This window comes from Oncorhynchus masou, chromosome 14, assembly GCF_036934945.1.
Source record: "Oncorhynchus masou masou isolate Uvic2021 chromosome 14, UVic_Omas_1.1, whole genome shotgun sequence".
Taxonomy (NCBI): domain Eukaryota; kingdom Metazoa; phylum Chordata; class Actinopteri; order Salmoniformes; family Salmonidae; genus Oncorhynchus; species Oncorhynchus masou.
The window spans coordinates 26,378,184-26,390,363 of record NC_088225.1 but is presented as its reverse complement, the minus strand read 5'-3'; the positions used below and the strand labels follow the sequence as shown (position 1 = coordinate 26,390,363).

The 12,180-nt window shown below is 49.2% G+C and overlaps 1 protein-coding gene across 1 annotated transcript in view; it reads left to right on the top strand.

Moving 5' to 3' along the window:
- The window catches only part of cep112 (centrosomal protein 112), a 236,846-nt gene that overhangs the window by 125,869 nt on the left and 98,797 nt on the right, over nucleotides 1-12,180 (top strand). Inside the window, exon 21 of the mRNA XM_064987051.1 lies at nucleotides 4,562-4,792. Coding sequence (XP_064843123.1) covers nucleotides 4,562-4,792 — 231 coding nt within the window. The remainder of the gene's footprint in view (nucleotides 1-4,561; nucleotides 4,793-12,180) is intronic.

Here is a 12,180-nt window from a genome sequence, read left to right as displayed (position 1 = left end):
GGAAGGGACATTAGTGGGTGTCTGTGGAGAGAGAGGGGAAGGGACAGTAGAGGGTGTCTGTGGAGAGAGAGGGGAAGGGACAGTACAGGGTGTCTGTGGAGAGAGAGGGGAGGGACAGTACAGGGTGTCTGTGGAGAGAGGGGAAGGGACAGTAAAGGGTGTCTTTGGAGAGAGAGGGGAAGGGACAGTACAGGGTGTCTGTGGAGAGAGGGGAAGGGACAGTACAGGGTGTCTGTGGAGAGAGAGGGGAAGGGACAGTAGAGGGTGTCTGTGGAGAGAGAGGGGAAGGGACAGTAAAGGGTGTCTGTGGAGAGAGGGGAAGGGACAGTACAGGGTGTCTGTGGAGAGAGGGGAAGGGACTGTAAAGGGTGTCTTTGTGGAGAGAGAGGGGAAGGGACAGTACAGGGTGTCTGTGGAGAGAGAGGGGAAGGGACAGTAAAGGGTGTCTGTGGAGAGAGGGGAAGGGACAGTACAGGGTGTCTGTGGAGAGAGAGGGGAAGGGACAGTACAGGGTGTCTGTGGAGAGAGGTAAATAAGTTATTTTTTTGCAACAATGTGTTTTTTTTATATACATGTATTTTCCTTTCCTATTCACATGATGCTACATACAGTTTAAAACTAAAATCCTTAATTGAAACAACAACAAAGTTTCCTCCACGCACCTGTGGCACTTAAATCCTAAGTGATGACCTGGAGAAATGTACATAGACAGATCTATGGATGCAAGGAAGACCATCCATGCTATCAAATGTATAATTTTAACCATGTTTTGAGGCAATAAAGTGTTTGTTTACAATTACATTGTTTACATACATTGGAGTTAAACAAGCTTATATTTTGGTTTCTTATGGGGTAAGGCTCTTAAACTACGCACAATGCATTATATTCCTAGAGAATCAATGGGTTAAATTGAAGTCTAAAAATAGACAAAGCAACATCATCATACAGTCCTCAGATTTCCCCTCTCATTGTCATATACAACCCTCTCTCTCTCTCTCTGCCTCCCCCTTCTCTCTCTCTCTCTCTCGCTCTGCCTCCCCTTCTCTCTCTCTCTCGCTCTGCCTCCCCCTTCTCTCTCTCTCTCGCTCTGCCTCTCCATTCTCTCTCTCTCTGCACCCATTGTCTCCCTCTGCCTCTCCCTTCTCTCTGTCTCTCTCTCCCACTTCTCTCTCTCTCTCTTCTCTCTGCCTCCCCCTTCTCTCAATCTCTCTACATCTATCTCACTGTCTCTATCGCTCTCTCTTCCTCTATAGCTCTATCTCTCTCTATATCTATCTCTCTTCCTCTATATCTATACCTCTCTCTCTCTGCCTCCCCCTTTTTTCTTTCTCTCTCTATATCTATCTCACTGTCTCTATCTCTCTTTCTTCCTCTATATCTATATCTCTCTATCTCTCTCTCTGCCTCCCCCTTCTCTCTTTCTTTCTCTGTCACCCCCTTCTCTCAATCTCTCCCTACCTCCCCCCACTCTCTCGCTCTCTCTGCCTCCCCCTCTCTCAATCTCTCACATTCCTCCATAATTTCACATACATACTACAGGTCAATAATTCCATGCCAGTCCAGAAGCTGCCTAACTGCTTGTTAGTTAATGTCTGTTTAAATACGGTTGGCTTGGTCATTAGCATTCCTGTAATGTAATGTGGCTGTAATGCTGCTCTCTCTGGCAGCAATCTGAATCAAAGAGCTGTGCTGGGGCAAAGTCAAAGCTGTAGATCAGTTCAAAGGAAGAGGGGTCAGGAGAAGGGTCAGTCCATCTCTGCACTGCAGCCCCTACATAAGCCAGCACACACATCTGCGGGCGGACATACACACACACGCACACACACACATGAAAGCATGCACACACAGGCTTGTACACACACACACACACACACACATCTGCAGGCGTGCACACTCGGTAGAACACACAATCCCCATTAAACACACACACAAACCACAGATTGACTTCCAAATGGAGGTCCCTGTCAACTACAGCCCTAAACGTTTCCCTGAGGCCGGCTTGATTTACACACACACACACACACACTCCTGCTCTAGTTCTCTGACTTGTCTCTTCTCTGTATTTCCTGAAATGAGACATGGCAGCGGTGCCCATTTTCCTCCTGACTGAGTGACCTTTGATTTAGGCTAATTTCTGTCATTAAATCAGACCGCTGAGCTTAGTGGAATGCCTCCTCTTTGATGTAGGCCCTGCCTGGCCTGTGTGACTCAGATCAGAGGGACGGGTGTGTGTTTCCCCTTCCTGCCGAGCTGGCTGAGCGGGCAGACACTCTGGCATTCCCTGTGCTTGTTGTTGCTCCTCTCCTCTGTATTCCCAGCCCAAACTGGGATTCCCCCGGCCTCGCTGTTCCATTCCACGTCATCCTGGAACACTCCCTCACTGTTTTACTTCTGATCCAAGCTTTTAATGGTGAAAGAGTAGGCCAGATGAGACCGGTGTCATTGACTGACCCTGAGACCGGTGTCATTGACTGACCCTTTGACCGGTGTCATTGACTGACCCTGAGATCGGTGTCATTGACTGACCCTGAGACCGGTGTCATTGACTGACCCTGAGACCGGTGTCATTGACTGACTCTGAGACCGGTGTCATTGACTGACCCTGAGACAGGTGTCATTGACTGACCCTGAGACCGGTGTCATTGACTGACCCTGAGACCGGTGTCATTGACTGACTCTGAGACCGGTGTCATTGACTGACTGAGACCGGTGTATCATTGACTGACCCTGAGACCGGTGTCATTGACTGACACCTGAGACAGGTGTCATTGACTGACACTGAGACCGGTGTCATTGACTGACCCTGAGACCGGTGTCATTGACTGACCCTGAGACCGGTGTCATTGACTGACCCTGAGACCGGTGATTGACTGACCCTGAGACCGGTGTCATTGACTGACCCTGAGACCGGTGTCATTGACTGTCATTGTCATTGACTGACCCTGAGACCGGTGTCATTGACTGACCCTGAGACTGTCATTGACCGAGACCGTGTCATTGACTGACCCTGAGACCGGTGTCATTGACTGACCCTGAGACCGGTGTCATTGACTGACCCTGAGACCGGTGTCATTGACTGACCCTGAGACCGGTGTCATTGACTGACCCTGAGACCGGTGACTGACCCTGAGACCGGGTGTCATTGACTGACCCTGAGACCGGTGTCATTGACTGACCCTGAGACCGGTGTCATTGACTGACCCTGAGACCGGTGTCATTGACTGACCCTGAGACCACTGACCCTGAGACCGGTGTCATTGACTGACCCTGAGACCGGTGTCATTGACTGACCCTGAGACCGGTTGACTGACCCTGAGACCGGTTGTGTCATTGACTGACCCTGAGACCGGTGTCATTGACTGACCCTGAGACCGGTGTCATTGACTGACCCTGAGACCGGTGTCATTGACTGACCCTGAGACCGGTGTCATTGACTGACCCTGAGACCGGTGTCATTGACTGACCCTGAGACCGGTGTCATTGACTGACCCTGAGACCGGTGTCATTGACTGACCCTGAGACCGGTGTCATTGACTGACCCTGAGACCGGTGTCATTGACTGACCCTGAGACTGACCCTGAGACCGGTGTCATTGACTGACCCTGAGACCGGTGTCATTGACTGACCCTGAGACCGGTGTCATTGACTGACCCTGAGACCGGTGTCATTGACTGACCCTGAGAACGGTGTCATTGACTGACCCTGAGACCGGTGTCATTGACTGACCCTGAGACCGGTGTCATTGACTGACCCTGAGACCGGTGTCATTGACTGACCCTGAGACCGGTGTCATTGACTGACCCTGAGACCGGTGTCATTGACTGACCCTGAGACCGGTGTCATTGACTGACCCTGAGATTGGGTGTCATTGACTGACCCTGAGACCGGTGTCATTGACTGACCCTGAGACCGGTGTCATTGACTGACCCTGAGACCGGTGTCATTGACTGACCCTGAGACCGGTGTCATTGACTGACCCTGAGACCGGTGTCATTGACTGACCCTGAGACCGGTGTCATTGACTGACCCTGAGACCGGTGTCATTGACTGACCCTGAGACCGGTGTCATTGACTGACCCTGAGACCGGTGTCATTGACTGACCCTGAGACCGGTGTCATTGACTGACACTGAGACCGGTGTCATTGACTGACCCTGAGACAGGTGTCATTGACTGACCCTGAGACAGGTGTCATTGACTGACCCTGAGACAGGTGTCATTGACTGACCCTGAGATTGTGTGTCATTGACTGACCCTGAGATTGTGTGTCATACCCACTTGTGTGTGTATATATGTGTGTGTATATGTGCGTGCATGAGTGTGTGTGCTGCACATGAATTGTTAAGGTTGTGGGCACTAAAAAGTAACTTTTTAAATACTCTGTACAATGGATCTGACTAACAGTCGCTAGGAGACGAACAAGCTCAGTGTGACACTTAGTGTTGCAGTTGTTCTGCCAATACCACGGCAGGACATAACTTATTAGTGTCTCCAAACAGTAGTGTCTTAGTGTGCTACCTCTTTCCTGACGTGAGTGTACCTGTGTATCTCCCTGACCCCAGGTCATCTCTGACCTGGAGGAGCAGGTGTCCTCTCTGAGGGATGAGCTGCAGCAGGCCCACAGCCAGAGGAAGCAGCAGCTGCTGGAGCTGGGGGTGCTCAGGGAGGAGGAGAGGCAGCGCGCGGCCCAGGACCAGGAGGCCTCCCTGGGCAGGCTGAGAGCCGAGATGGACCACATCCGCCTGGAGCTGGAGACGAGCCACAAGGCTGAGAGACAACTGGCCCAGGAGAAGGTGGGTGAGGGGGTCGGGGTTGGGACATTGCACTGCCAGGGGAGAAGTGAAGCGAGAGAGAGCCTAGGATAAGGTGGGTGATGGGATGGGTGGGCTAGGGACATAGCACCGCCAGGGGAGAAGGGAAGAGAGAGAGAGCCCAGGATAAGGTGGGTGATGGGATGGGTGGGCTAGGGACATAGCACTGCCAGGGGATAAGGGAAGAGGGATAAGGTGGGTGATGGGGATGGGTGGGCTAGGGACATAGCACACTGCCAGGGGAGAAGGGAAGAGAGAGAGAGCCCAGGATAAGGTGGGTGATGGGATGGGTGGGCTAGGGACATAGCACTGCCAGGGGATAAGGGAAGAGAGAGAGAGCCCAGGATAAGGTGGGTGATGGGATGGGATGGGTGGGCTAAGGACATAGCACCGCCAGAGGAGAAGGGAAGAGAGAGCCCAGGATAAGGTGGGTGATGGGATGGGTGGGCTAAGGACATAGCACCGCCAGGGGAGAAGGGAAGAGAGAGAGAGCCCAGGATAAGGTGGGTGATGGGATGGGATGGGTGGGCTAGGGACATAGCACCGCCAGGGGAGAAGGGAAGAGAGAGAGAGCCCAGGATAAGGTGGGTGATGGGATGGGATGGGTGGGCTAAGGACATAGCACCGCCAGGGGAGAAGGGAAGAGAGAGAGAGCCCAGGATAAGGTGGGTGATGGGATGGGTGGGCTAAGGACATAGCACCGCCAGGGGAGAAGGGAAGAGAGAGAGAGCCCAGGATAAGGTGGGTGATGGGATGGGTGGGCTAGGGACATAGCACCGCCAGGGGAGAAGGGAAGAGAGAGAGAGCCCAGGATAAGGTGGGTGATGGGATGGGTGGGGCTAGGGACATAGCACCGCCAGGGGAGAAGGGAAGAGAGAGAGAGCCCAGGATAAGGTGGGTGATGGGATGGGTGGGCTAGGGACATAGCACCGCCAGGGGAGAAGGGAAGAGAGAGAGAGCCCAGGATAAGGTGGGTGATGGGATGGGTAGGCTAGGGACATAGCACCGCCAGGGGAGAAAGGAAGAGAGAGAGAGTCCAGGATAAGGTGGGTGATGGGATGGGTGGGCTTGGGACAAAGCACCGCCAGGGGAGAAGGGAAGAGAGAGCCCAGGATAAGGTGGGTGATGGGATGGGTGGGCTAGGGACATAGCACTGCCAGGGGAGAAGGGAAGAGAGAGAGAGCCCAGGATAAGGTGGGTGATGGGATGGGATGGGTGGGCTAGGGACATAGCACCGCCAGTGGAGAAGGGAAGAGAGAGAGAGCCCAGGATAAGGTGGGTGATGGGATGGGTGGGCTAGGGACATAGCACCGCCAGGGGAGAAGGGAAGAGAGAGAGAGCCCAGGATAAGGTGGGTGATGGGATGGGATGGGTGGGCTAGGGACATAGCACCGCCCAGGATAAGGTGGGTGATGGGATGGAAATAGGCCAGTGGAGAAGGGAAGAGAGAGAGAGCCCAGGAAAGGTGGGTGATGGGATGGGTGGGCTAGGGACATAGCACCGCCAGGGGAAAAGGGAAGAGAGAGAGAGCCCAGGATAAGGTGGGTGATGGGATGGGTGGGCTGGGTGATGGGATGGGATGGGTGGGCTAGGGACATAGCACCGCCACAAGTCAATGACATCCTCCCTCTTCTCCTCCATTTCCACCCTCTGTCCTCTTTTCATAGTCTCCCACCCCTCCATGGCACTCCCAGTAGAGAAGAACATGGTACAGAGGTGGGGTAGTATACATATGGAGAATCAGTCATGCTCCAGTATAATAGATGTGTCCTGTTATTGGTATGTAGGAGATAACAGAGTGCTTATCAGATGGAAGCTTTTAACACTAGGTCTGCTGGGTGTCTATGGACCCCCCCTTTAAGCTAATGAGCAGTCATTCTAACTGCAACATTATAACCGTGGAATTCATATATTTCATATATGCTATAGCAAAAATAATACTGTGGTTTGTTTATGAAGGCCTTGGCTAACATTACAATATGAGTTGTATTTGATTTCAAATAACACAATAGCATTTTCATTAGTTTATGTTACTGTAGGCTATATGTAAAAACAAAAACACAGAAATTCAAGTGGTCAATCAATTTTATTTGTGGAGTACCTTTGTTACAACTATGAAAGAGAAAGCATATGCTTTGGATCAGGGTAACAGCTTATTTTTATAACAGCAATAAAAATATATATTTTTACCCCAACCACCAAGAAGCACGGTCAAAATACTTCTTTTGTTTCTTACCCCCTTTTTCTCCCCAATTTCGTGGTATCCAATTAGAAGTAGTTACTGTCTTGTCTCATCGCTGCAACTCCCGTACGGACTCGGGAAGGCGAAGGTCGAGAGCCATGCGTCCTCCGAAACACAACCCAACCAAGCCGCACACGCTTCTTGACACAACGCCATCCAACCCGGAAGCCAGCCACACCAATGTGTCGGAGGAAACACCATACACCTAGCGACCTGGTCAGCGTGCACTGCGCCCGGCCCGCCACAGGAGTCGCTAGTGCGCAATGAGACAAGGATATCCCTGCCGGCCAAACCCTCCCTAACCCAGACGACGCTGGGCCAATTGTGCGTCTGCGGCAGAGCCTGGGCTCGAACCCGGAGTCTCTGGTGGCACAGCTAGCACTGTGATGCAGTGCCTTAGACCACTGCGCCTCCCGGGAGGCAAATTACAACATTTTTGTAACTTTCACATGCTTAACACAACATTTGTTTGGTTGTAGTACATAATAGTATCCTGTTTTCTCTTGATTGTGTCCCGTTGTCTTGTCATTCTTCAGGACAGTTGTCACGGCTGTGCAGGTGCCTTATTTTGCGCGGAGGGAGGGAGCTCCTGCCTCACTTTGTTCATGGTGCCGGCCAGACTTGTTTTCTTTGTAAACAACTTGTTGACCAATGACAGTGGAGTGAAGAAAAGGTCCATGGAGACATTACTCTCCTTGCCAACCTCCGGTTCCACAGGCCTCAAACACCACATTCTCTGACACTCACGCCTGCTGCCCCATGTGGATCTTTTCCCAGAGATTGAAAGCGGTTCAGCATGTACAATTACGCACACTCTCGCTGAATAGTCTGCTCTTGGTATTTTAGGTATTTTATTAGGATCCCCATTAGCTGTTGCGATAGCAGCAGCCTCTGTTCCGGTGGTCCAAACGAAACATGACATAATACAGAACATTAATAGACAAGAACAGCTCAAGGACAGAACTACATCAACTGAAACGAAGGCACACGTAGCCAACATATCGACACACACATTATCTAGGTCAAATAGTCAAATAGGGGGAGGGGGGGTTGTGACGTGAGGTGTTGCTTTATCTGTTTGAGTCCCATGCAATAATGGCTCTATATTATACTTACGCTTTCTTGAATTTGTTCTGGATTTTGGGACTGTGAAAAGACCCCTGGTGGCATGTCTGGTGGGGTAAGTGTGTGTGTCAGAGCTGTGTGTAAGTTGACAATGCTAACAATTTGTGATTTTCAACACATTCTTTTTTGTGATGCAGTCAGTCTCTCCTCTACTCTCAGCCAAGAGACTGGCAGCATAGTATTTATATCAACCCTCTGATTACAATGAAGAGCAAGACATGCTGCTCTGTTCTGGGCCAGCTGCAGCTTAACTAGGTCTTTCCTGCAGCACTGGACCACACGAACAGACAATAATGAAGATAAGACAAAACTAGAGCCTGCGGGACTTGCTCTTGGGAGTGTGGTGTCAAAAAGCAAAGCATCTCTGATACAGGGTACATACCATTTTAAGATTAGGTCCATCATTAGAATGGATGAATACAATAGAATTACCCGCCCTGTTCTTCATTCACAATTGGTGATTACATAATTATGCTTCTTTCTCTCACTCATCAACTCACCCATTCTCCCCATCACACTTTACTTAATGTATTTCATCTGTTATATGTGTGAAATTAGTTTCGGTATTGTTCAGGTTAAGTTTTGAGGCAATTGTCGTGGGGATTATCAGCTGGGCACTGCAGTTTCAACTGTCTGATGGAGCGGAGCAGGCCCTACTGTTGGGAGAAGGAGTGGAGCAGGCCCTACTGTTGGGAGAAGGAGTGGAGCAGGCCCTACTGTTGGGAGAAGGAGCGGAGCAGGCCCTATAGTTGGGAGAATGAGTGGAGCAGGCCCTACTGTTGGGAGAAGGAGTGGAGCAGGCCCTACTGTTGGGAGAAGGAGCGGAGCAGGCCCTACTGTTGGGAGAAGGAGCAGGCCCTGTTGAGCAGGCCCTACTGTTGGGAGAAGGAGTGGAGCAGGCCCTACTGTTGGGAGAAGGAGTGGAGCAGGCCCTACTGTTGGGAGAATGAGTGGAGCAGAAGGAGTGGAGCAGGCCCTACTGTTGGGAGAAGGCAGGCCCTACTGTTGGGAGAAGGAGTGGAGCAGGCCCTACTGTTGGGAGAAGGAGTGGAGCAGGCCCTACTGTTGGGAGAAGGAGTGGAGCAGGCCCTACTGTTGGGAGAAGGAGTGGAGCAGGCCCTACTGTTGGGAGAAGGAGTGGAGCAGGCCCTACTGTTGGGAGAAGGAGCGGAGCAGGCCCTACTGTTGGGAGAAGGAGTGGAGCAGGCCCTACTGTTGGGAGAAGGAATGACATCATCTAACTGACTGAGTGACTGACATCATCTGACTGACTTCATCTGACTGAGTGACTGACATCATCTGAATGACATCATCTGACGGAGTGACTGACTTAATCTGACTGACTGAGTAACTGACATCATCTGACTGACTTCATCTGAATGACATCATCTAACTGACTGAGTAACTGACATCATCTGACTGACTTCATCTGAATGACATCATCTAACTGACTGAGTAACTGACATCATCTGACTGAGTGACTGACATCATCTGACTGACATCATCTGACGGCGTGACTGACTTAATCTGACTGTTTGAGTAACTGACATCATCTGACGGCGTGACTGACTTAATCTCACTGACTGAGTGACTGACATCATCTGACTGACTTCATCTGACGGAGTGACTGACTTAATCTGACTGTTTGAGTAACTGACATCATCTGACGGCGTGACTGACTTAATCTGACTGTTTGAGTAACTGACATCATCTAACTGACTGACTGAGTAACTAACATCATCTGACTGACTGAGTAACTAACATCATCTGACTGACTGACATCATCTAATTGACAGCATTTGACTGACTGAAATCATTTGACTGACTGAAATCATTTGACTGACTGAAATCATTTGACTGACTGACTGACATCATTTGACTGACTGGCATCAATTCAATTCAAGGGGCTTTATTGGCATGGGAAACATGTGTTAACATTGCCAAAGCAAGTAAGGTAAACAATAAAAATTAACAGTAGACATCACACATACAGAAGTTTGAAAACAATAAAGACATTACAAATGTCATATTATATATATATATATATACAGTGTTTTTACAAGGTACAAATGGTAAAGGACACAAGATAAAATAAATAAGCATAGATATGGGTTGTATTTACAATGGTGTTTGTTCCTCAGTGGTTGCCCTTTTCTCGTGGCAACAGGTCACAAATCTTGCTGCTCTGATGGCACACTGTGGAATTTCACCCAGTAGATATGGGAGTTTTTCAAAATTGGATTTGTTTTCAAATTCTTTGTGGATCTGTGTAATCTGAGGGAAATATGTCTCTCTAATATGGTCATACATTGGGCAGGAGGTTAGGAAGTGCAGCTCAGTTTCCACCTCATTTTGTGGGCAGTGAGCACATAGCCTGTCTTCTCTTGAGAGCCATGTCTGCCTACGGCGGCCTTTCTCAATAGCAAGGCTATGCTCGCTGAGTCTGTACATAGTCAAAGCTTTCCTTAATTTTGGGTCAGTCACAGTGGTCAGGTATTCTGCCGCTGTGTACTCTCTGTGTAGGGCCAAATAGCATTCTAGTTTGCTCTGTTTTTTTGTTAATTCTTTCCAATGTGTCAAGTAATTATCTTTTTGTTTTCTCGTGATTTGGTTGGGTCTAATTGTGCTGCTGTCATGGGGCTCTGTAGGGTGTGTTTGTGAACAGAGCCCCAGGACCAGCTTGCTTAGGGGACTCTTCTCCAGGTTCATCTCTCTGTAGGTGATGGCTTTGTTGTGGAAGGTTTGGGAATCGCTTCCTTTTAGGTGGTTATAGAATTTAACAGCTCTTTTCTGGATTTTGATAATTAGTGGGTATCGGCCTAATTCTGCTCTGCATGCATTATTTGGTGTTCTACGTTGTACACGGAGGATATTTTTGCAGAATTCTGCGTGCAGAGTCTCAATTTGGTGTTTGTCCCATTTTGTAAAGTCTTGGTTGGTGAGCGGACCCCAGACCTCACAACCATAAAGGGCAATGGGCTCTATGACTGATTCAAGTATTTTTAGCCAAATCCTAATTGGTATGTTGAAATTTATGTTCCTTTTGATGGCATAGAATGCCCTTCTTGCCTTGTCTCTCAGATCGTTCACAGCTTTGTGGAAGTTACCTGTGGCGCTGATGTTTAGGCCAAGGTATGTATAGTTTTTTGTGTGCTCTAGGGCAACAGTGTCGAGATGGAATTTGTATTTGTGGTCCTGGTGACTGGACCTTTTTTGGAACACCATTATTTTGGTCTTACTGAGATTTACTGTCAGGGCCCAGGTCTGACAGAATCTGTGCATAAGATCTAGGTGCTGCTGTAGGCCCTCCTTGGTTGGTGACAGAAGCATCAGATCATCAGCAAACAGCAGACATTTGACTTCAGATTCTAGTAGGGTGAGGCCGGGTGCTGCAGACTTTTCTAGTGCCCTCGCCAGTTCGTTGATATATATGTTGAAGAGGGTGGGGCTTAAGCTGCATCCCTGTCTAACCCCACGACCCTGTGTGAAGAAATTTGTGTGTTTTTTGCCAATTTTAACCGCACACTTGTTGTTTGTGTACATGGATTTTATGATGTCGTATGTTTTACCCCCAACACCACTTTCCATCAGTTTGTATAGCAGACCATCATGCCAAATTGAGTCGAAGGCTTTTTTGAAATCAACAAAGCATGAGAAGACTTTGCCTTTGTTTTGGTTTGTTTGGTTGTCAATTAGGTGTGCAGGGTGAATACATGGTCTGTTGTACGGTAATTTGGTAAAAAGCCAATTTGACATTTGCTCAGTACATTGTTTTCATTGAGGAAGTGCACGAGTCTGCTGTTAATGATAATGCAGAGGATTTTCCCAAGGTTACTGTTGACGCATATTCCACGGTAGTTATTGGGGTCAAATTTGTCTCCATTTTTGTGGATTGGGGTGATCAGTCCTTGGTTCCAAATATTGGGGAAGATGCCAGAGCTAAGGATGATGTTAAAGAGTTTTAGTATAGCCAATTGGAATTTGTTGTCTGTATATTTGATCA